Source organism: Panicum virgatum, chromosome 3K (assembly GCF_016808335.1).
Source record: "Panicum virgatum strain AP13 chromosome 3K, P.virgatum_v5, whole genome shotgun sequence".
NCBI classification, from domain to species: domain Eukaryota; kingdom Viridiplantae; phylum Streptophyta; class Magnoliopsida; order Poales; family Poaceae; genus Panicum; species Panicum virgatum.
Window position 1 is genome coordinate 4,306,990 of NC_053138.1, and position 21,113 is coordinate 4,328,102.

Below are 21,113 nucleotides of genomic sequence, written 5' to 3' on the forward strand. Positions count from 1 at the left end.
TATAAGCAAAGATGGAGAATAGTTAAAGAAAACGTTAAGGATCCTTAGGCGCCACGCGCCAGCGCCGTGGCAGTCTTGCAAAGCAGGCAAAACTTTTCAAGTTCCTGGCAACAAATTTCAACCGGACACTTATTTTAACCAGCGCTAGAGTAATTAACCGGTGTCCACCTTGTGCTTCTCCATCAGACTTGTGTTTATTCGCGAGAAGTATGGTTTGCAGTGTCAGGCCCGTGGGCTGTAGGAACTAATTCCGCAGCCGGATTCTACAGCCTTCTCTAGCCAGTGATGCCGAACTGCCTATCCATCAAAAGCAGGAGCTAAGAAAGGGTCTCAGTAGCCTATCATTCTAGTGGCACTGAAGTAAAGGAGCGGCACCACCCCAATGTACAATATGAATATATTTGAAGAGGGTGCTGGTGCCTCTGGTGCCAAAAGCATAGTAAAATTGTGAGTGTTGTTCGCGACTTGTTTGTGGGGGTGTCCCTTTTTTTTACTCTTTGATCTCTCTACTATAATATAATAAAGAAAATATACCAAGGTATAACCATATGACTTTGCTTTTTTGAAGCAAAGCGCAGGATCATAGAGGATAAACTAGATACCATATTCCAGTAGAGTTCCCAAGTCTACCCAGAGTACTTCATAAGCTCGATGCACACACTACGACAGAGATACTACAGCGACCATATAACGCTTTCAAGTCTCGAGATAACGCATCAGGACCAAGGTTTAGCATCATCTACGGAATGTCTAGGCATTCGTTCATGCTTTCCGAAGCATCAACATGAGATTGCTCCGAGCAGAGGACTCAAGGTAAGCCGAGGGTGCTTGCTCTTCACGAGCTGGAGGCCTGGAAGGTGTCCGGCTTGTGCTTCTCCATCAGGCCTGTCAGGGCAACTTCGAGCTCCTTCTCAAGCTCCAGCTCCTTCTCCATGTATTCTTTCTTCAACTTCATCTTCTTCTCCTCATGGACTTTGATTACCTCGTCCCGTTCAGCCTCAAACTCTGCCACATCCTTAACCTGGCCATCAATGAACTTCTGCACATGTTCCTTCCTGCACAAGACAGCAGTGGCTGAGAATGGAAAAAAGCAATTTACATTGTCCATAGAAATTAAGATGCTTACAAGAGATGATTGGAGGAAACAGAAGTAATCTTAACAGTTGATGCATTGAAATATGTCTACATTAGATGATCAAAGGAGAAAACAGAAGCAATCTCCAAAAGTGATGCATTGAGACGCAGCATTTCCATCCCCAAAAGATGCTTCACTATATTCTCCATAACTCCAATAGAAGGAATGGCACAATGCCCCATCCAGCTGGGAATTAGTAACCCACCTTAGCCTACGATCTTCAGTAGTTCCAGAATCCACATCAAAGCGCCTAGCCTTTGCGCGTTCCTCCTGCAGCAACTTTTCAAACTCCTCTTCTTTGGCCTCTGTGATCCTGTGAATACTCTCAATTTGATTATGGAAAAATTCCTCCTGGTATTTCATCTGCAAAGCATGAAAAAAAAAAAGGTAAGACAAGGGGTAACACGAGATAGGTGGAAGCATGAATCTTACTGCATAAGTTTTGGAGTGCAAAAGAGAAAATGTAACTCTCCCAGTAAATTCCTAATCATTTGTTACTCTAGTCATTGGCACGGACCGATGATTCAAATTGGTTGATGTGCACATATACAAAACACTACATCCACTTATATTACCTCTTGCTCATACTCCAAGTGCTTCTCTTTGGCTTTAGCCTTGACAAATTGATTCTCTTCCATAGTCTCACGAAGCCTTTGGGTAACAAATTCTAAGGTTTCTTCAACTGCTTTAGACTGTTGCACTGTCTTAACCACCTTGTTCTTCAGATAATTCAGTTGCTGGTTGTCCTCACTCATCTGTTTCATTGGTATCACCACCATCTCATTGTAAGACCTCATCTCGTACTTCAGACGGGATTTCCCTGAAATTATAGCGATGATGAAATATATCCAGAAGTTAGAAAAAACAGGTCCTGTCCAGTTGATGAATCAGAACTAGCGTGGCTTGATGTTTGTGTACGAAAATACTTCATTAGTTGAACTTGGAGCCTTCATTTCAATAAATAGGTTACAGGTTCCAATTTTCAATGGATTTGCTGTACTGTTTGGTAAGTCATACAACAGAATAATTCATCATTCATAATGGAGTATCAAGAGCTTGCATTTTCGCATACAAGACAACAATGGTACACAGAAAAGCATTGCTTTCATGATTCACAAGCTATCATCGTTCAGGAAGCAATCTAGTGGCCTTATTGGGTATGGGACTGGGATTATCCTTATGGCTTAGTTCAATAGACTAGATCCCAATTCCTATGGCAATCCTCCCTCTCTAAACAGGCCCTTGAAGAGGAGAGCTATAACTAAACCAAAATGGATGGTCAGAATTGATTGGCCTGTGAGAAGGAAAGAAATCTGCGGACTACAGTATGTTTCTTCCTCAAAGAGACATTTCTTAGGTGTTGTGCTGATCTGTGGAATCGGTTAGTTGGTGGAATAAAAACTTTATCAAGTTTTTGCTGTTATCGCTCTCCGTACACAAGATGTTTTGCATCCGAATGCTGCATTCCGAATTACAAATAAAAAGTTGCTTTTGAAAGGCCTAGTTCCAAACAGAGTTATGCACTTTTAAATACCAAATGAAATAAAATTGACATTATGTTTCAGTCACCATAAGAACCCCACCACTTAGCCTTCATAGATTAAGCAGGATGGGAAGGAAAGTTGAAAGACAACTGAAGAGCAAGCATAAAGAGAAATAATAGTTGCAACTTATTGTTCAAACATGCATAATCAGTGGATGAACAAAACAATTGCTAGAAATAACCAGCATGAACAAAATGTCAATGAAATGGAACAATACAAATATCCAACTTGACATATCCCTATTTCACATGCGTACAAGTTCTATTCAAAGTTGACAGCAATAATTTCAAGGCATAAAGAATTCTGGGAAAGGTTTCCCTAGATCCAGTTGTTAACATACAAATACATACACAGGATTGACAGCATTAATTTTATTCGAAATGATACCTTGGCAGTGTTTGTTGAATGTCTCCATATCCTCTCTGTTTGCTAAGAAACCATATAGTTGTCTTTTCCCACCAGGAACGAATGGAACCCGGCGGAGCTGCCATGTATTTCTGTCTGTACCTTGCGCAATAAAATGCCTATGCAGACGTTCCGCCTCCATATAGCCAACAGCCGAGCTTTCAAATATTAACACACTCATCCCACGGTGCCCAGCAGGACCATAGGCATGGCGTGCTTTAGTCGCTGCATATTCACCGAAATAGTCAAGGAGCTCTTGGTTCCCCATGCCCTTCCACTAGAGCGTGTCAAACAAAAAATAAAAATCAGAATACAACTAAACCGTATAGCCCTTCAAGAGCTATATAAAATGTCATTTTTATAAAATGTCCATTGACCCCATTGGCCATCATATAAGAGCTATATATATGATCCGCAGCTAGTTGCTCCAACTATATCTCTATATCTAGTAAACGCATTGAGTGCAACAGAAAAAAGTGGAAAACAACTATAAAGAGAATAACTATTACAGGTTAGCCTCCAGCCAAATGTTATTTGATAGTGATAAACATTTAAAAAACACTCAACTCAAAAAACTTGTAGGGACACAATTTTGCGCTGAGCTGAATTTTAAGAATGCTAATTAACTACTTATAAGATAGTATAAGAGAACCAATGGGTTCAATGGACAGTGTAGAAGACAACAATATAACATCTAGGCAAAGAAAGATAACACAATATTCATAGTAACTGATACACATGGGAAGCATATTGCACCTTTATATAGTCAGATCAAATGCTCTAACATGAAACGACACATAAAGCAAACAAGGTATTGACATAGTTAGAGGCGAAAAAATTAGTCACCTTATCATCATCATCTTTTTCCAATAAGGTGTTCATGACAATAACCATTGGTGGCCACACAATCTCACGATCAGTGCTTTCTCGCAGTCCTTTCCATTTCCCAAACTGTTCACCAGCTGGTACCACCGAAGTACCCATGCGAGATAGCTCCTCTTCCAGCAATGCAGCCAATTCTCGGTGAAGCTTAACCCTTGTAGAACCCTTTGTTCTAGCATGAGTCATCAAAGGTTGCAGCCCTTTGTACCAGTCAATCGCCCCAGGTCCATTTTTGCATGCTGGACAATGCCATTGCCTAGTCTGTTCATTTATCTGTTCGACACTCAATGTATCCAAGACTTCAAAGAAACCTTTGAACCACTTGTTCATTTTTCGAGTCTCAAAACTTTTCTCACTTGAATCAGAATCATCATCACTGATGTCATCACTTAAATCATCATCATCATCATCTGAATCATTGACATCCTCCAGCTCAGGGTCACCACCAGATGGAGGAACATCATCCCTCTCACTTTCAGAACCAGATGGGCGAGACCTGGATTGCCACTGCCAACCATTGGCCAGAGGTGGAGTCACAAAAGGGCGCGGTGCTTGCAGTTCTCTTTCCATGGCCTTTTGTGGTGGTGGTCTAGGATTGCCTCTGTTAGCAGCACCGCGATCTGAAGATTGAATCCAACTGGTTCCAGAAGGGTTGGACGAACCATTGCCACCCCATGCTGACCATGCTGCATTAGGTGCAGCATTTGTGGAACCCAATGGTGCCCACTGTCTCCCAGCTGCTTGCCCTGGTTTCTTTGACTTCTTACCAATGGTTTCCCAGCCAGCATCTGTATGCAGGGTAGGATTATGCAGTGTTAGACAAACAGACAAACAGCCAAAAGCTAGCACACAGATCTAATTGTCAAGAGAAACATCTATTTCATTACAGGCTCAATGCACATCAAAATATCACTTGGTAACTGATGGTGCATTTAACATGACATGGGACAAGCCAATAAAGTGTTTACATCTTGCACAATAAACAATGGCACTGACTATGTTGAAAATATGCCTATAACAGTCACAAAATGCACATAAACAATACTCCCTCCGTATCAATATTAGAGGTCGTTCTGCGCGTTGCATGCCAGAGCAGAATAGAAGTCGTTCTGCGCGCTCGTGGGGAGTTTGGACGTCTTTGCCCCTCCTTAATTGCGCCGCGCCGTAACTGCCCCGTCGCACGCCTCGCGTCGTAACTGGCCGTATCTTGCTCGCATCGCCTCGTAACTGCCCCCGTCTCACGCGCTGAGTAAATGACGCTGCATGCTGGCTTCCTTCATTGCCTCGCCTTCATTCCTTCATCGCCTCGCCGCTCCGTGCACATGGACGCCGCGCTTGGCTCCGTGCAGATGGACGCCGCAGAGGACCTTCCTCTCGCGTCGGACCTCGCGCCAGACTCCGTCGCTAGTGCAAGGCTCCTTTGTGCCGGCGTCGTCCCGGACTCCTTCGCGCCGGCGCCGGCATCGTCGCTCGTCCCGGAGTCAAGCTCGTGCCGGACTTCTTTGCGCCGCGCGCCCAGGCAAAACAAAAAAAAACGTACCCAGCGTCCGCGTGCGCGACGCCATGCATGCAAGCCCATGCAAAACTGAAACAGACCAGCAAAAAATGTGTGCTGCGGGAGTTCGAACCCGCACCGTATTGGCCCCAACGCCAGCCTCGATGTGCTAACCAGTCGACCATTCGTGTGTAATCATATGTAACATAGCCCCAGATTCATTTAATAAGGGTAGACAGGGAAAACTTACCCCTAACTAATCACTCCTTGGTATGCACAATCATGTCCTAAACGACCTCTAATACCAGTATGGAGGGAGTACCACAGTACGAATAACATACTGCCATCACACAACTCCAATTCATCAAGTCTTTTACTCCACATTAGTTAAAATAAACAGAACAGTTGTAACCAGACAGGAAGTGTCAAACCAATGTGCGTTAGCAAATTTTTTACCACAGTTCATTTCAGTTACCAGCAATTCAGTACGTTACCAGGCTCCATGAAAGAATCAAACAAAGTCAAACATAAGCTAAGTAAGGGAGCAACAGAAACAAAAACACAAAACAGTGACCAACAACAACTATGCAACTAAATTTAAGAGATAAGTGAATGAGTATCAGAATTGACTAAGAAACACGAAATGCCTTCATCAAATTCGCAGCATAACTTGAATCCCTATGCAAGACATAATCCCAACTCACAGGCAGGTGAATTGAATCAGATATTACAAAATGTTGAACAATTAAGTAAGTAAAACAAAACGTTACTAGCCCTAGCAGGTTAAACAGGAGAACCGCAGAAAACCAAAACTAAGAGAGTGCATGGCAGTCACAAAATGCCTAATCACTAAAAGGGCCCTCTAAATATCATACAACTAAGACAGTAAAATCACCTAGCGTCCTAGCATTTCAATAAAAATCCACAACTACAGGGCAGGAACTTAATAGCCCTTCATTTTGTTAGTTTAACAGGAGATCCCAGGAATGCAAGGGTCTATTTATACTATTACAAAAGCCACTAACATATTCGACACAAATTATTGACTCGATATAATGCATCTACAATTTCTTATAAAAAGAAAAAAAGAAAACGAAAGGAATACGCCTAACAAAATCCGCTCCGTACGGAACACACGAACCCCAGCTAAATGGTTAAATCCCACCGAAAACAAAAGAAAAAAAAAATCGAGAGCGATCCCCATGACCCCAAGAGCAATCAGGTGAAACCCCAAGCGATAAAAGCGAAACACAAGTAACCGCATAGATCTGCGCAAAGGAGATGAACAAATCGAACGCCCAAATAAACCCATAGATTCCGCACCAACGCGAAGCAGCATTCGCCTCTCGTCCCCAAACGCCAATCGCTCCAAAACATTAAAACAAACTAATAAAGACCCAAAATCGAACAACCCACCCCCGACCCAGCAAATCGGCCGCACCGCGCGATAACCGAATCAATCACCTACACGAACCCCGCACGCGCGCAAGAGACGAATCAGATTCCCGGAGCAAAAATTCCCCGCACGGCCACCCCAAACCCTACTACCCCACCCCCTAAACGATCCGGCATTGCACGATCCGCCCACCGACAGAGCACGAGGAGGGAGAGGCGGAGATGGGGAGGTGCTCACCGGGGCCAGGAGGCCCGCCGCCGCGACGATCGCCGGAGCCAGACATCGATCGCTCCTCCCTCTTTGGCGTAGTGGGGTTTTACGTTTTTGAGATGGGGGAGTGAGGCGAGACGCCGTGAGCCCGTGACATAGCGGGGGCCGGGCTAATATAGGGACGGAGACCACCGGACGGCGCGGGCGCGCGGTAACCGCACCGCCTCGAGGCGCGCGCACCGCGGCGCACGGCGCGGGCACGTTTCGCTCACCACCCGTTCCATCCCTCCCTCGACTCAACTCACTGACTCTGTGGGTCCAATTAACTCTGGCCCACAGTACAGTTCCTAGGGGTAGCTCGCGGCTACGGTATCCCGAGGGGAGACGCACCCCCGCACCCGTCCTGCGCGGCGGGCCCACTGTGTCATACGAGATAGATGAGTATCGCTGACAGGTAGGACCGCGTCCCGTCCTGCTGACTGCCAGTCAGTCCCTCGGGAACGTGGGGGACGGGGTCAACCGAGTCAACCTCCTTCAAGCACGGCGTGAAAGAGGGATGGGCCCGCATGTCAGCGTCAGTAAAGTAGGCTGGGGTTTTTATTGATTGGATTTGGATCATTCATGGTCCGGATTGGCTTGATCTGACCCGGTTTGGTGAGGATTTGAATGAAGCATCTTTGATGAGCCTGTAATTACGTTGATAGTTACTACTAGCTGATTGGCCTCCAACCGATCTCTTGCACTTCTCATGCAGATGGTGTTTTTTTTAGCAGAACATGTTGATCGTGTTGGTGAAGTCTGCTTGGTTGTTCCTTGTGCGTGTGAAGAAACAGCGGGTTCATGTGTTTCTCTCTTTCAGCTGGCCATTGCACCGAGGCTAAACGTTTGTTACGGTTACCATCGCAGGCAATGAGGCGAACCCAGTTTTCTTCATAAGCTGTGAGTGCTTGCCGATAGAAATACTCGAGACCGTGTTTTGGAGCGATTGTCCAAATTTATCTACTAGGGTAACCTTAGTTATTACCTCTTGCTCATACTACAAATGCCGCCTCAAGGCTGTCCGCACCGTCGTACTGGGTGCCGCCCTCTAGGACACCGGTAGCGTAAAAACGTCCGCACCAGGATCTGGGAGACGTGACGTCTGCCGAACAAGCAGATCTTTACTGCTCCGCTATTTCCAACGGGCTCCCAGGCCTCCGTTATGCTCCACGCTGGCCCCACCTTGCCTCGCCGCCACCAGCACCCCCTTGCTGTTGCCGCCGCGCACCGCTCAATCCCCCGCCGCCTGCCCCGCGGAAGGCCTTCACCGCCGCCACCCCCCGGCCCCGGCCTCGCCTCCACCAGCCATGGGCACCGCCTGGCCTTGCATGTCGCGCCCCCTCCTCCGGCCACCCTCCACCCGAACCAAGCCCCCAAACCGCACCTTCTCGGTCCTCTAGCGCCTATCGGCCCAACCGCTGCTGCCAAGCTCGCCAGACCGCCTCCTAAACCGCTGGCGGTTTTCTGGTCCCGTCGTTGGTCCTCTCCGGTCGCTCCCTACCCGAACCAAGCACACCCTCGATAGGTCTCACCTCTCTCATGCTCACCCACCTCTCACTCGCTGCTGGCGACCCTCCCCCTCGCCGGAATCCGGTAAGAAACCGCAGTCGGCCACTCCCGAAGGCTACATTGCTTTGATTTAGTCTTTCCTAGGGTGCCTTCTACAAAATGCAGGGGCCTATCTGAAAAATTTATATTCAAGTTTTGTTTTCAACAAGTGAACTTGTAAAATCGATTAAAATCATAGAAAAATAGAAAAATGCAAACTAAATTTTGTGTGGGTTCCTTGTTTTTAGATCTACAATCTTTCTTATTCGTTCATCTTTAGTATCTAAATAGTTTTTGCTCTAGTTTAAATAGCTGCAAACTTCGAAAATGTATAGCTGCGAGACAAGGTTGGGGTGAATCCCACTCGTCAGCCGCTATGAAGTGGTGAGTAGAGTAGATTTGAGTAGGAAATATTGACAACTAGGGTATATAGTGTGAGATTTACCACTCGTCCACTTGGCAACCAGGGTCATTTTTCATCCTCGGTACACCTTGGCATGACGACGTGGAGCGCCACATCAGCAAAAATGGTAATTCTGTTGAGAACTCGGTTTCGCGATGGCAAAAACATAGAATTCATTTTAAAGATGGCAATCGAAGGAGCATCATTCGGTGAGATGGTAATAAATTAAATAACCCACCGACCGTGACTAATGCCGCTCGCCGAAGCGCCGCCACCCGGGAGGCAAGGCCAGGGACGAGGCGCCCTTCCCCTCGGTGCTCCAGCTCCCGTGACAATAGGGGTGCAACTTGATGACTTTTAGATGCACCTTCAACCCTCTTTAGTTTAAAATTTTATATTACTTTCTCAAAGTGGGATTCTATTTTAAAAAAATTGTACAAAATTTTAAATTAAAGAGAGTTGAAGGTGAAGTGTACAAAATTTTAAATTAAAAAGGGTTAGAGGTGCACTTAAATGTCACCTGTTTGCACCTGCTCGCTTGCACCTGCTCGCTCGGTGTTTGCTTGGTGGGAGGCAGGTTCAAGCAAGCAGGTTTGGTGGTGCCCTGTCAGTATCCGATCTGCAGGGTGTCAACGAGTCAACCCAGGGAAGCACCAAGCGAGCGAGGGGTGGGCCCGCATGTTAGTATCACCAAAGTACTAGGTTTAGGCTTTGATATTGATTGATTTGGATTTGGTTCATTCAGGGTTTGGATTGGCTTCATCTCATCATCTGACTTGGTTTGGTGAGCGACTGAATGAAGCATTCGATGAGGAACAGCAACTATGTAACTACGCTGCTAGCTGTTCAGTTCATTTACAAGGTGGATGCATGGTGTTTGCTCTGATTTCTGCAATATTAATGGTCTCCTCTCATTCTCTCCACTCTCTACTCTACTAGCAGCCTAACAGGAGTACAGGACATGTCTTTTTGAACAAATAACAGGACATGTCGATGGTGCTTCTCGTAACGAGATATGCATGGTGAATTGGACAATTGGTGATGGTGTTGACGGAAGGCCGGGCGGTTTTCCTTTATTTCTTGTTCCTTGCACAAGTGTGTTTGGAGGGGATTGTAGGATGAGAGCGAGCATCCACCAATAATCAGTGGAGAGCGAACATCCGTCGTCACTGTTTGAGTTGCAAATTAAATGTTCTATCCTGCAGCTTCAGACTAATCAATTGCAAACCAACCATTTACGTGTGTGTGGGTGCATATACTAACACGCTGATGATTTTTGTAGTTTGTGATAACTATCATAATACATAGTGTGAATGTGTGATGAACAAGTGAAGCCAAGATACATGGGGGCATACGAATGGTTATTTGCCTCCGCCGAAGAGATATTGGAAGTGTATGAATGGTTTCCAATAAAGTCATATATCCAAGAAATAATTTATAGGAGCGTTTTAAATTCTAGGCATTTCTAGATTCATAGTATTTGTTATGTATCTAGATATACATAGTGTATAGATACATGACACAAACTATGCATACAGAGATACCAAACTTATAATTTGGAATGAAAAGGTAGCGTATAAGTTGGCAACTACATAAGAAAGTGAAAGAAACAATAACGCTAGTTCTTTTTTGAGGGAATACGTCATGCTAGTGACGCGGATATTATAATAGTTGATATACATTTGATTTGCATAATTGAAAAAGCCAATAATAACTGATTGCAAGGGACACTTTTTTGCCTTACGTCCCACGTCACTGAGCAGGCCAGGTTCGGGCCTGGCGCGGTCGAGCCCAACCGGGCCGCAGGTCCAGAACCATCTGGGCGAAATGGAAAGAAAGAAAAGCGAACCCACACAGCCGCACCCGTCCGATCCACATCCCGCCGAACCGCGCCTACTCCTCCCACTGACCCTCCGAATCTGCCCCCAAAGGGCCTCGTAGAGGGAAAAGAAAAACGGAAGCCAAAAAAGAGAAATCCTCGCCGCCGTCCCTCACGGCGACGGTCACCGCGACCCCGACCCCGACGACGACGACGGCGCCCACCATGTCATCGTGCGCCCCCGTCCCCACGCTGCAGCCCGACGAGCGGGCCGACCTCCTCTCCCTGCTCGCCGGCGCGGCCCGCCCGCTCGCGGACGTCGTCTCCGACTTCCTTGCGCGGTTCCCCCGCGAGCGCCGCCTCCGCGTCGGCGGGGCGCTCTGCTTCCTCCTCGAGGCAAGCTGCGGCCCCTCCCTCCCCACACCCTCTCCTTCGCTCCTCCCCCCCAGCTCGCTCGCTCGCTTGCTTCGTTTCGTCAGATTGGGCGGGGGGCTTTCGTGGCGGGAAACGGATCGGGGGCCAGCTCGAGTTGGCTGGGTTAGGGTTTGCGTCCGGTAGCCAGATTCGGTGGGTTTTGGGCTCGCCGAGGTGGCTCGGAGGCTATTTTAGTTTGGAGGGTTCGGGCGCGAATTGGGATGAGTTATGCTGCTGCGTCCTCGCGATTCCGCTTGCTGATTTGGGTTCGGGTTTCCGATGGACTGGTGGATTGTTTGGCCGAGCTGACATTTGTGGGTTTTGGAGGCTACTGGCTCGCCATCTTTCGGTTTTCCTCAGGATGTCTTCTGAATTTTGAATTATTTGAGTTTGACCCCGGATGGATCGCTTGACTTGTACATTCAGGGCCATTTCTGTGCTCTTTGCTAGTTAGGATCTTGGAGTTTCATTGTGTGGCTTCATGTTGACGCTGTTAGCTCGATCAGCTCTGTTTGCATCTGTACTTGATGAGAATTTCATACGGAATGGATACTTGATTCGATCTCTTTGCTGCAGCTGCTTTAGTGTCGTTGATGATCTTGAGTCACTGGAGCTTAGGCGTTGGTGAGACGAACTCAAACAAGCACCAGTAACGATGTTTTCTTCATCACATCTGTTTGCTTGATCTGTTACTTGTGGAAATGCCATCAGACGAAAGAGCATTACGAACTTGGGTCTAAACTCTTTTTCCACATTTCCATGTCGGACGAGGATTGCTAGCTTTTAGCTAGATCCACTGTGTGTGTGAGAGGATGATTAACACTGCTAGCTTCATAGGTCCACTCTCGTTTCGAATTGATTAAATGGACCACCCTATTGAACATGCTGCTAATGGTTCATGTGACCTGAAACTAGAATCTGCACAAGTATTCTTAGCTCTATAGTCTTGCGTGGAGTAAATACTGCCAAATCGGTGGTGCAATTATGGCTACTATTTCAGTTTGATCTACCATTGTTCTGTTATGGAAGGCAAGAAAATGGTTCCATATTAACAATGCAGCTCAACCTTTTAATTTCTGTAGCATGTATAGTACATGATTTTGAACTTTACACATTTGGCAAGAACTTTAATCTTTATTTCAAAGAAACAATGAGCTAGATGAAATTCAAGCTTTTTTTATTCAATCGCGTGATGTGAAAAGAGCTTTCACCCTTGAAGAAGCATTAATTAATCATCTTCATCTCCTAGGAAGGCGAACCATGGGTCGTGTTCAGTTCTTTTATGCCCCTTTGTAAAAGTTCAGTCTTCTTACTTGATTTGTTCTCATTTTTCAAGGCTCAATGATTTTGAGAGCAGCCATTTTTTCCTACAGAACATTTCAAATTTTCCGTTAACCATACTGCACTTATTGTAGTAACAAAATTATTTCTAGATGAAATATAGAATTGTGTGATTGTTATGTATTGATTTTTCACTAAGTGGTGCATGCTATAGTTGATCTAGTGGGTTGCTACAGTTCTGCAAGTGTTGGGATGTGCTGCAGAACCTTTGATGTACTGACAATTGCCTACTGTCTGATATGCTGTCTTGTTGCAACAATACCCTCAAGACTTATGATCAAATTATTATGTGACAATAATAGTTGGTGTTTCCAAAGGCATTGTCCTTAATAACAGCACATTTGCACCTTGCATTTGCAAAATTTTAGGAATATGTTATTCGCCTACCTTGAGTTCATTTTGGGAATTTGGTTGGTTGTTCTGTTCACTTTGAGATTCTAGATTATATATGTGCTTTCACAGGAACCGTGCTACAAATCTAATATATTATGTTGCCCTTTGACTAGGACAAGAAGATGCTCCATCCTACTGGTCGTTTAATTGCATTTGCAATTCTTCATCAGAGCTATTCCCCACAGACAGCGAATCCATACATTCCTATGTTGTTAGATGTAAGCTAATTTCGGCACCTTTATTTCTCTATTATTGTGTTTTGGATTATGATGGAAGAGTTCCCACCTTTTTTTTCTATTCAGCATACTTAAACATATACATGTGTGAAAGTGTAATATTCTTCCATATGTTTTATGATGAACTGGACATGGACTATTAGTATTTTGCTTTTCTCCAATCTGCACATTTACGGCACTAGCACCAAGCACATACATGAACTGCCAGCATTTGCTATAGTTCCTGATCTGGTATTGAAGTTTGCATGTGAGGTCGACATGATGGTTTTATTATTTTATGTCCTGGATCCTATCACTGGAATATGATATTGTAAACCTAGAGCATAATTTGATTTGCATGTGTTAGCTAAATCAAACAGCTGGACTGTGGAGACCTGTATACAATTTCTATATGAATAGCTGATGCAACTGTTTTTTAAATCAACTGGACTGGCCAATGGTGTTTCTTGAATTGCAACGGTAATTTCTTAACATGATTTTTTTTGTAAATACTAAAGAATGCATTTGTTTGCATTTTGATTAGATATTTGTCCCAACCAATCATATATCACTCAACTACTGTTCATTTGCTGTCACTATATTGTACAACTACTTTTTATAGCTTTGATTGAGTACCCTTCATAGCAGCTAGATCCTTGACTCTTGTGTTAGCATGATAATTTGGGGCTTGGTTAGGAAGGCCATGTGGGCCTTAGGCGTGTGGATGCACCTGCCTTAGGCTGTGCGCCCGGCCTTTCCTTGTGATGATAGGATTCCTTGGGATCCCGTGATTGGTTTTGATTCTATAAGCTATCATACTAGGGTTCCTTGCTTATATATGTATATGAGGATTGCCTTAACATTATTCAATACATTATCTCCTGGCCCTATACGCTTTCATGGTATCACAAGTCTGGGTCCTTACCTTGATTCCGCTTCCGCTGCCCTAGCCGCGAGCCTCTCGGCTGCGCCGCGCGCCGTCTTGGCCGCACTCGTCCCCATGGTCGGGACCATCCCATCTCCCCTGCTGCCGCTGGACATGGTGCCGGTGATGACACTGGCGCTGCCATCTTGAGGAAAGGCGCCTGGTGCGCCAAGCTGTGCGCAACGCCGTGCTTGCTTGTGCCCGTGTAGTTGAGGAGGCTGCCGCCACCAGCACTGAGCGCGACAACGTGGCCGCATGTGTCACGACGCCCTCGGCCGTGCGGCCGCCGAACGTGCTCCGCCGATGCCCACCAAGAGGTCCCAATCGATCCTTCGGACGTCGACGGCACCTCCTCCCCACCCACGGTGCACGACGCCAATGTCGACGCTGCGATGCTTCTCCACAAGGCCGCCACCGTTCTGACCCTCCATGCCCAAGCTGCTGGCGTTTAGAACATCCGGAGCTTAATCCACATCGTCGTTGACGCCACCTCTGGCCCCTACATGCGTTGGCGCGAGTGGTTCTTGCTCAATATGGTATCAAAGCCAGAGGCCTCGAGTTCAAATCTTGGCGGGCGCTATTAAATAAAATAATTGCAGCTGACTCCTATTTCCATTTTTGAGGCCTGGCAGAGCCTACACGTGAGAGGGAATGTTGAAGTTAAGTGAATTGCCCACCTCTTCTCATCAGCTTAAGCTTTTGGGTTGAATTGGTTGGAGCATGGAACTCAATATCTTGTAACTATGGACTTCTAGCGGCGCAGAAACAAAATCTAGTACTTTCTTTTTTTTTTGAAAGAAAGGAATCGAGTACTTCCTTTCATAAGTTAGCATCATTTTTAAAATCTGGATATTGCAACTTGCTTTGCTATTTTTCTATGGCAATCATCTTTGCCTTTGGCTCTTGTTCTTATTCTTAGCATATGGTTGCAGCACAGGACGAGCAACATGATTCAATTGTCCTTGAGATTCATTTTTCCAGTGTCCGAAGACACTGGACTAAATATTTTTCATGCTCGAAGTCTTAATTTCTTTTGTTAATTATGCACAGGGAGCCTGCGATGAAACATCGGATAAATCAGAACGGGCATTTGTCCAACTATTATTGACTTCATCCAGTGGAAACAATAATAATGAGGTTTTTCCCTCTTTCGTTGACTTCTTTATAAACACTAGTGATGCAAAATCTGGTAGGATGTAGGATGACGATATCATAGACATTATATTTCTCCTTTCCTATGATGACATACATCTACTGATTAAGGCTCATTAGTGTAATAAGTGAATTGAACGCCTTTCTCCATCAGCTTAGGCTTTTGGGTGCATCTGGCTCACATACAGCTCAATAATTAGGCATCTTTACTGTGAAATTTCGTAATATGCAATCAACAGCTTGGACGTTGTCTTTTCATTTATCGATTTTGAGAAATGAAAGTGCATAGTTGCATATTTCAGCAATGGTTTTTGTTTCAGGTCCTGAATCAGTCAGCTGTAGATTACATAAATGGGTCTGTTTCCGCATCTCAGGTGGGATTTTGTTTACTTTTTTAAAATGCTATCAAGTTTTGATCAAGTGAAGGAACTGGTTGAATGCACCATTCATGCCATTGGTCATATACTCATCTTTTTGTATAGGTCTTGTTGCCACGGGAACAACTTGAGAAGCAATATTGTAGTAACGGTGTACAATCTCAGCCTCAGATTAGTAGTTTCAGACCTGCTGCTGTTAGAAGTGTTATACCAGATCCAGATGTGCCTCAAAGTTGTGCAAATTCATCGGAGTATGTAGGCTCGTCTACACTCATCACCTAAATTTATCTTGTGGTGTCTAGAGTCGATTTGATCTATTCTTCTCCTGTATTGATTTTGTGATCTTATAAGGTCTGCGATATCATTACCTGGAAGCAAACAGAAATCTTCTTCTGATGATAGAGATTCTGCTCTTGCTGGTTTACTCCAAGAAAAATCGGGGGGAAGGTTGGGTCCTCAGTGGATTCGGCCAACACCCCCAAGACTTCCTGTACTAGATGGGGAGGTAAAATACTCAAGTCAAAACTTGCATCTTCATAACAGCTTTGTTTCTACATGTAACTTAAGTTCTGCTGAACATGCAGCTACAGTGGCTGAACCCTGACAATAACCATGAGTTATTATGGGATTATAGCATGTGTGCTGATACGAGTCGAGGGGCTGCTATCCGAGATTTGATTGCAAGAGCCTTAAAAGGTCCACTTGCACCTGCCCAACAGGAGGTTCACTGCTACATTCTAATATTTAACAATGGGTGTTTTACTAAATTGTATGCAACATGTTTAGTTCCTATGATGATGATTTCTTCTCTTTTTTCCTTATAAAGTCTGTAATTTCATTAGTCTCAGTGATGGATAAATTTATTGCACCTAGGCTTTTATCACCCTCTTTTCTCGTACTCATTCATTGGTTTTGTATGATATTTCCAATGGTACATGCCTAATTTGTTCGCAGCTTATTGCAGCGATTCATAATAGAACTGGCAAATGATCCTAAACTGGTTTATTACTGCGGGATGACTCCACAGAAGCTTCCTGTATGTATGCTCTTTAAAATGTTGAATTCTCACATATTTCATGTTATTTTATCTTAGAAGTCAGAATTTATGTATGGTTTCAGGATCTTGTTGAACACAATCCTCTCATTGCTGTTGAGGTTCTTTCGAAGTTAATTAACTCTCCTGACATTTCAGGGTATGTCTTTTTTCTGTCATATGTTTAATTATCATGATCCACCTTCTTCCTGTCCTTTATTTGATTAATAACCATTTTTTGTAGTTACTTTGCTGGTCTTGTGCATATGGACATGAGCCTGCATTCTATGGAAGTTGTGAATAGGCTTACTACTGCTGTTGATCTTCCAACGGAGTTTGTCCACGAGTACATCACAAATTGTATCCAATCATGTCAAAACATTAAGGTTTGTTCTTTTGATTCATTTAATTGAAGTTGATACAAATGACACTGACCCTCCTTTTGGTACAGCATCACTTATTAGATGGTTAAATAAATCGAGTTTTAATATTTTGTGAATATTTGATATGTTCCACTGGGAAAACTTAACTTTGACTGCATTCCCCATGGTAATGTCAGACCTCTACTTCTTCATGTGCCTGTTGATTACAATGCCCATAGGAATAAGTGATTTACTGGTACTATTCTGTGAGCAATATCAGTGCTTTTATGATTAGTTTATCAAATCACTAGTGATGTGTGCGAGATTACAGTTCTGTTACATGTTTTACATTATTGTAAAATAAAGTCCTTGGTGGTTGATGAAATGTTGTGCTTCACTTTAAGCTGCGTTTTTGCTTATTGGCTAATCTGGAACTTCTCGTTTTAATGCTTGGGAAATGTTTATCTTGATGATTCTTTTTCTATGAGCAGGATAAGTACATGCAAAACAGACTGGTGAGACTAGTTTGTGTTTTCCTGCAGAGCCTTATCCGAAACAAGATTATAAACGGCGAGTATATATATTCTTCACTTGTATGCTTGACAAAATCATGTTTTTGATCTGCGTACTGTTGCTGAAGTGCTGCAATTTCAGCATTCTTGATCCAAGATAATAGCTGTCCAACATTACAAGTTTTGTATCCCTGCTTTCTACCTCGTGTGCAGTATTTCTATCGACACCTTTACTTTAGTTCTTTACAACTGGGTATGCTATTTTTTGTGTGCGCACTATTGTATGCTAGTTACTTATCTTGCCTTTCATTCCCCGCAGCATTTTGAAAATGCAAATGTTCTTAAACTACTTGTTGGCCTACACGGTTAGAACATCCTAAGCTTTCTACTTTGATTTCGAAACCTATGCACATGCAACTATAACACTTCTTTAGCCTTTCTCTTGAATGAATTGTTTGTTTTGGTTTTCGTTGCCCCCCTCCTTTCGTGTATGTCTTGCCATGCCTATATTCTATGTTCTGAAAATTCTGAACAATACGGGTTTCTCTGCTCTGGAGCTGCTGTTTGACAATAGCCATGAATGTACTAATATAGTTACATTTAAGCTGTTATTCCTAAGATAACAAGTATTGGCGTGCAATGTGTTATTTATTTCACATTTTAGAAAGAAGCTGAGTTTAATAGCCGATCTGCTGCATTTTGTACCTTATCAACCATCACCAAGTTAATTGCTTAGTTTTCCTCCTCCTTTTTTTTACTCAAATGGCCGAGTATAATTTTGTGCATGTTTCTTTGAGTGCAGTTCAAGATCTTTTCATTGAGGTACAAGCATTCTGTATTGAATTTTCACGGATAAGGGAAGCAGCTGGTTTATTCCGGTTACTCAAATCTTTGGAGTGAAGGAATTGTATGTCGTTACTTACCTTCTCTGTATAATATGCATCCTTTTTTTCCTAATTCTGTACATCTTCATTGCCATGGTTGATTCAATGCCTCAAGGTCATTGAATGCGATCATGTTCTGTACTGAAATTTTCCATGAAACCTTTTTGGACTTTATGGCCTGTGATAGTTTGATGTGATACAATTGTTCTGATTGTTTAAAATTCCTATTGTCAGATAGACTGGTTGTATCAACAACGAATGTTTGAACTTTTCTTGTTCTGGATAGTTCTCTGGCCACTCTGGGTGTTCAAGATCACTTGGTACATTAAGCGCATCATTTTCTTGTGGAATGCGTGGCACCCTTACTAATTACCAAGCATACACTTGAAAGAATGATTAAAGAGCATGCCAAGAGCAGAGTCAGTCTGTCGGATAACATGTGGTATCAATTGTTGGCACAAGTTTAGATCAGTCTGTACTTTGTAGGCTCATTTGTACGGCAATGAATAATACTTGCACCCTTCGTTCAAATCTTCTGTAATTTCAGTGTAACCAAAACAATCCGCAATCTGTTTTCTTGTAGTCTGTTGGTGTGTTTGCTTGGTGCGGGATGGTTTGATTTTTTTTTCCAGAATTGGTTTTCCATTCTGTGTACATTACATGACTACACGAGGCATGTCAGCCTTTCACATCAAACTTGGTTGTGTGTGTTACTTTTGTCAGTTTAAAGCTGTGTACTGGGGATCTGGGATGCTACATATTGTCAGTTGGAATAGCAGCCTTGGAAGTTGGAAGAGCAACAAGGCAGGCGGGTTCCTATAGAAAAGGCATCAAGAAATTCTGTGTGTTTAATAAACGAAACTAGGTGACATGTTTTCCCAGTTTCACTTAAGATGCAATGTCGGTGAATGATAAGCGGATGGATTCATATTTTGCCCCGTATTTGATAAGTCTGTTTGGTTGTGCACTAGTACTTGTGAGATGACAAATGATCTGCTTTTAGATGCCGCCCCGTGTGGTTGAATTGAACGGAGATGCTAGCAGCAGGTGTAGCGACCACAACTACCGCAGGGCATGTGATGATGAAGCACTAAATCAGCTGCCTACCGCTTGTGGTGCCTCTGGATCATATCCTGTCTAATTGCTAAAACGATGTTTATTTCAATTTAAATACATTTATATTCTCTGAACAAATCATATAATAAGTTCATCAGACAAATGTGTGTGATATGGCATCAATGACTGCTGTCCTCCACAGGAACCATGACCCTTATTAGCTGTATATGATGTTTTTGTTTAACCGGAGCCTACCCATGATATGATAGTAAGAAACCAATCTCAGCAGTGAGCACATTTTTTACTTTGACAAGACAGACGAATTCTCCAACTAGCCTCTCGATCGTTTCCATGGCCGGCATTGAGCGTTGACCGCGGTATTGTCTGGCTGAAGGTGACGTGGAGACCGTTCGGCGAAGAGTGGCTCCGGTGAGAGTCTCGCGCGCCACCGTTGTTGACGTAGGCGACCTCCCGCTGGACTGCCTCCATCGCGCCATGGTGCTCCATAATCTTGATCTCTCTGATTGCGGTGGTGTCGCCGGCCATGCTGCAACATGGGATCGCTAGCTGCATGGCGGCTGGAGTACAACAATCGGAGGAGCCCAGACCCAGGCACGTACTACTAATAACACAGCTCTGCAAAACGTAAACATCTCGGATCACACCATCACAGCACAGATCAAGACAAGGCGCGCTCCGAGTCGGAGGCTCAGAGGATGAATGGTACAGTGAAGCAGCATCTTCAAGGTCAATGATTTACCAAACAATTGCTCCAGTTCCTCGTGTGTATGTTAATAACAAACAAAAAAGAAAAACTAATCGCCGTCTCGTACTCTGGATCGATCCACAACACGTCGTATAAGCAAGTAGGAGTTGCCATTAGCCAGCTAATAAATCATAAGGCAGCAGATACACACAAATAAATACCAATCGCTAAGAAATCTCATTATATATCACGACGAGGCCGCCGCCGCCGCCGTGAAGTCTTCGTCGGAGCCGCGGCAGCGCGGGCTCTCGGCGAAGTCCCCGAGCGGGAAGGAGGTGGCGACGGGCCCGATGTAGAAGCTGAGCTTGTCCCCGGCGCGGTCCACCTCGGCGACCCCGAGCCAGAGGAAGACCACCTTGACGCTGATCCCCTGCAGCGCCGTGAGCTTCCCGGCGGCCACCGAGCCGGAGACGCGCGCCTCGTAGCGGACTAGCCACCGCCTCGCCAGCAGGAACTCGCAGCGCCGCGGGAAGTACACCTCGAAGGCGCCGTCGGGCCGGAGCTCGTACCCCCGCACGCCCGCCGGCAGGATGCCCCGCGGGAAGTTGTACCGCTCCAGCATCTCGTACGCCGACGGCGTCGTCGTCGTCCCGTTGCCGCCGCCGGGCGCCGCCCTGCTGGCGGGCACGAGGAGGAGCAGCAGCACCAGCTGGGGGTAGGTGGCGGTGGCCATGGAGGAGGAGCTCTTCTTGCTGCAGGGTTCCTTTGAATTCGTTCCTAGCTGGCTGCTCCGCTTACTTGTCCTCTGCAAGACTTGTGGCTTTGTTGCTTGCCATTGGACGGATCGACGTGCGTATATATTATTGT

The 21,113-nt window shown here is 44.8% G+C and overlaps 3 protein-coding genes across 9 annotated transcripts; 1 reads left to right on the forward strand and 2 right to left on the reverse strand.

The window, feature by feature from the left end:
- Window positions 1–541: 541 nt before the first annotated feature.
- On the reverse strand, window positions 542–7,215 carry LOC120696926 (protein SUPPRESSOR OF GENE SILENCING 3 homolog). Its single transcript, XM_039979986.1, has 6 exons — window positions 7,095–7,215; window positions 3,931–4,754; window positions 3,067–3,361; window positions 1,711–1,955; window positions 1,341–1,498; window positions 542–1,055 (listed from the first exon to the last, which is right to left on the reverse strand). The coding sequence occupies exons 1-6, from the start codon at window positions 7,138–7,140 to the stop codon at window positions 836–838; spliced, it is 1,788 nt and encodes a 595-aa protein (XP_039835920.1). The 5' UTR covers window positions 7,141–7,215; the 3' UTR covers window positions 542–835.
- A 3,752-nt stretch (window positions 7,216–10,967) lies between these two features.
- Window positions 10,968–19,201, forward strand: LOC120696927 (CCR4-NOT transcription complex subunit 11-like). Of its 7 annotated transcripts, none has more exons than XM_039979989.1 (13): window positions 10,968–11,272; window positions 13,138–13,242; window positions 15,215–15,301; window positions 15,637–15,690; window positions 15,799–15,944; window positions 16,045–16,198; window positions 16,278–16,415; window positions 16,658–16,729; window positions 16,813–16,886; window positions 16,971–17,112; window positions 17,580–17,658; window positions 18,403–18,507; window positions 18,719–19,127. In XM_039979989.1, the coding sequence occupies exons 1-12, from the start codon at window positions 11,102–11,104 to the stop codon at window positions 18,498–18,500; spliced, it is 1,320 nt and encodes a 439-aa protein (XP_039835923.1). In that variant the 5' UTR covers window positions 10,968–11,101; the 3' UTR covers window positions 18,501–18,507; window positions 18,719–19,127. The 7 variants fall into 7 exon arrangements, 5 of the variants coding, with proteins under 5 accessions (XP_039835923.1, XP_039835924.1, XP_039835922.1 ...); XM_039979990.1 differs by having other exon boundaries at window positions 10,976–11,272; window positions 16,045–16,066; window positions 16,326–16,462; window positions 16,648–16,729; window positions 18,719–19,194; XR_005684324.1 differs by having other exon boundaries at window positions 10,977–11,272; window positions 16,278–16,462; window positions 16,648–16,729; window positions 17,580–17,965; window positions 18,719–19,201.
- A 1,060-nt stretch (window positions 19,202–20,261) lies between these two features.
- Window positions 20,262–21,113, reverse strand: LOC120696929. The gene has a single exon (XM_039979992.1). It carries the CDS (start codon window positions 20,977–20,979, stop codon window positions 20,494–20,496), a length of 486 nt encoding a protein of 161 aa, XP_039835926.1. The 5' UTR covers window positions 20,980–21,113; the 3' UTR covers window positions 20,262–20,493.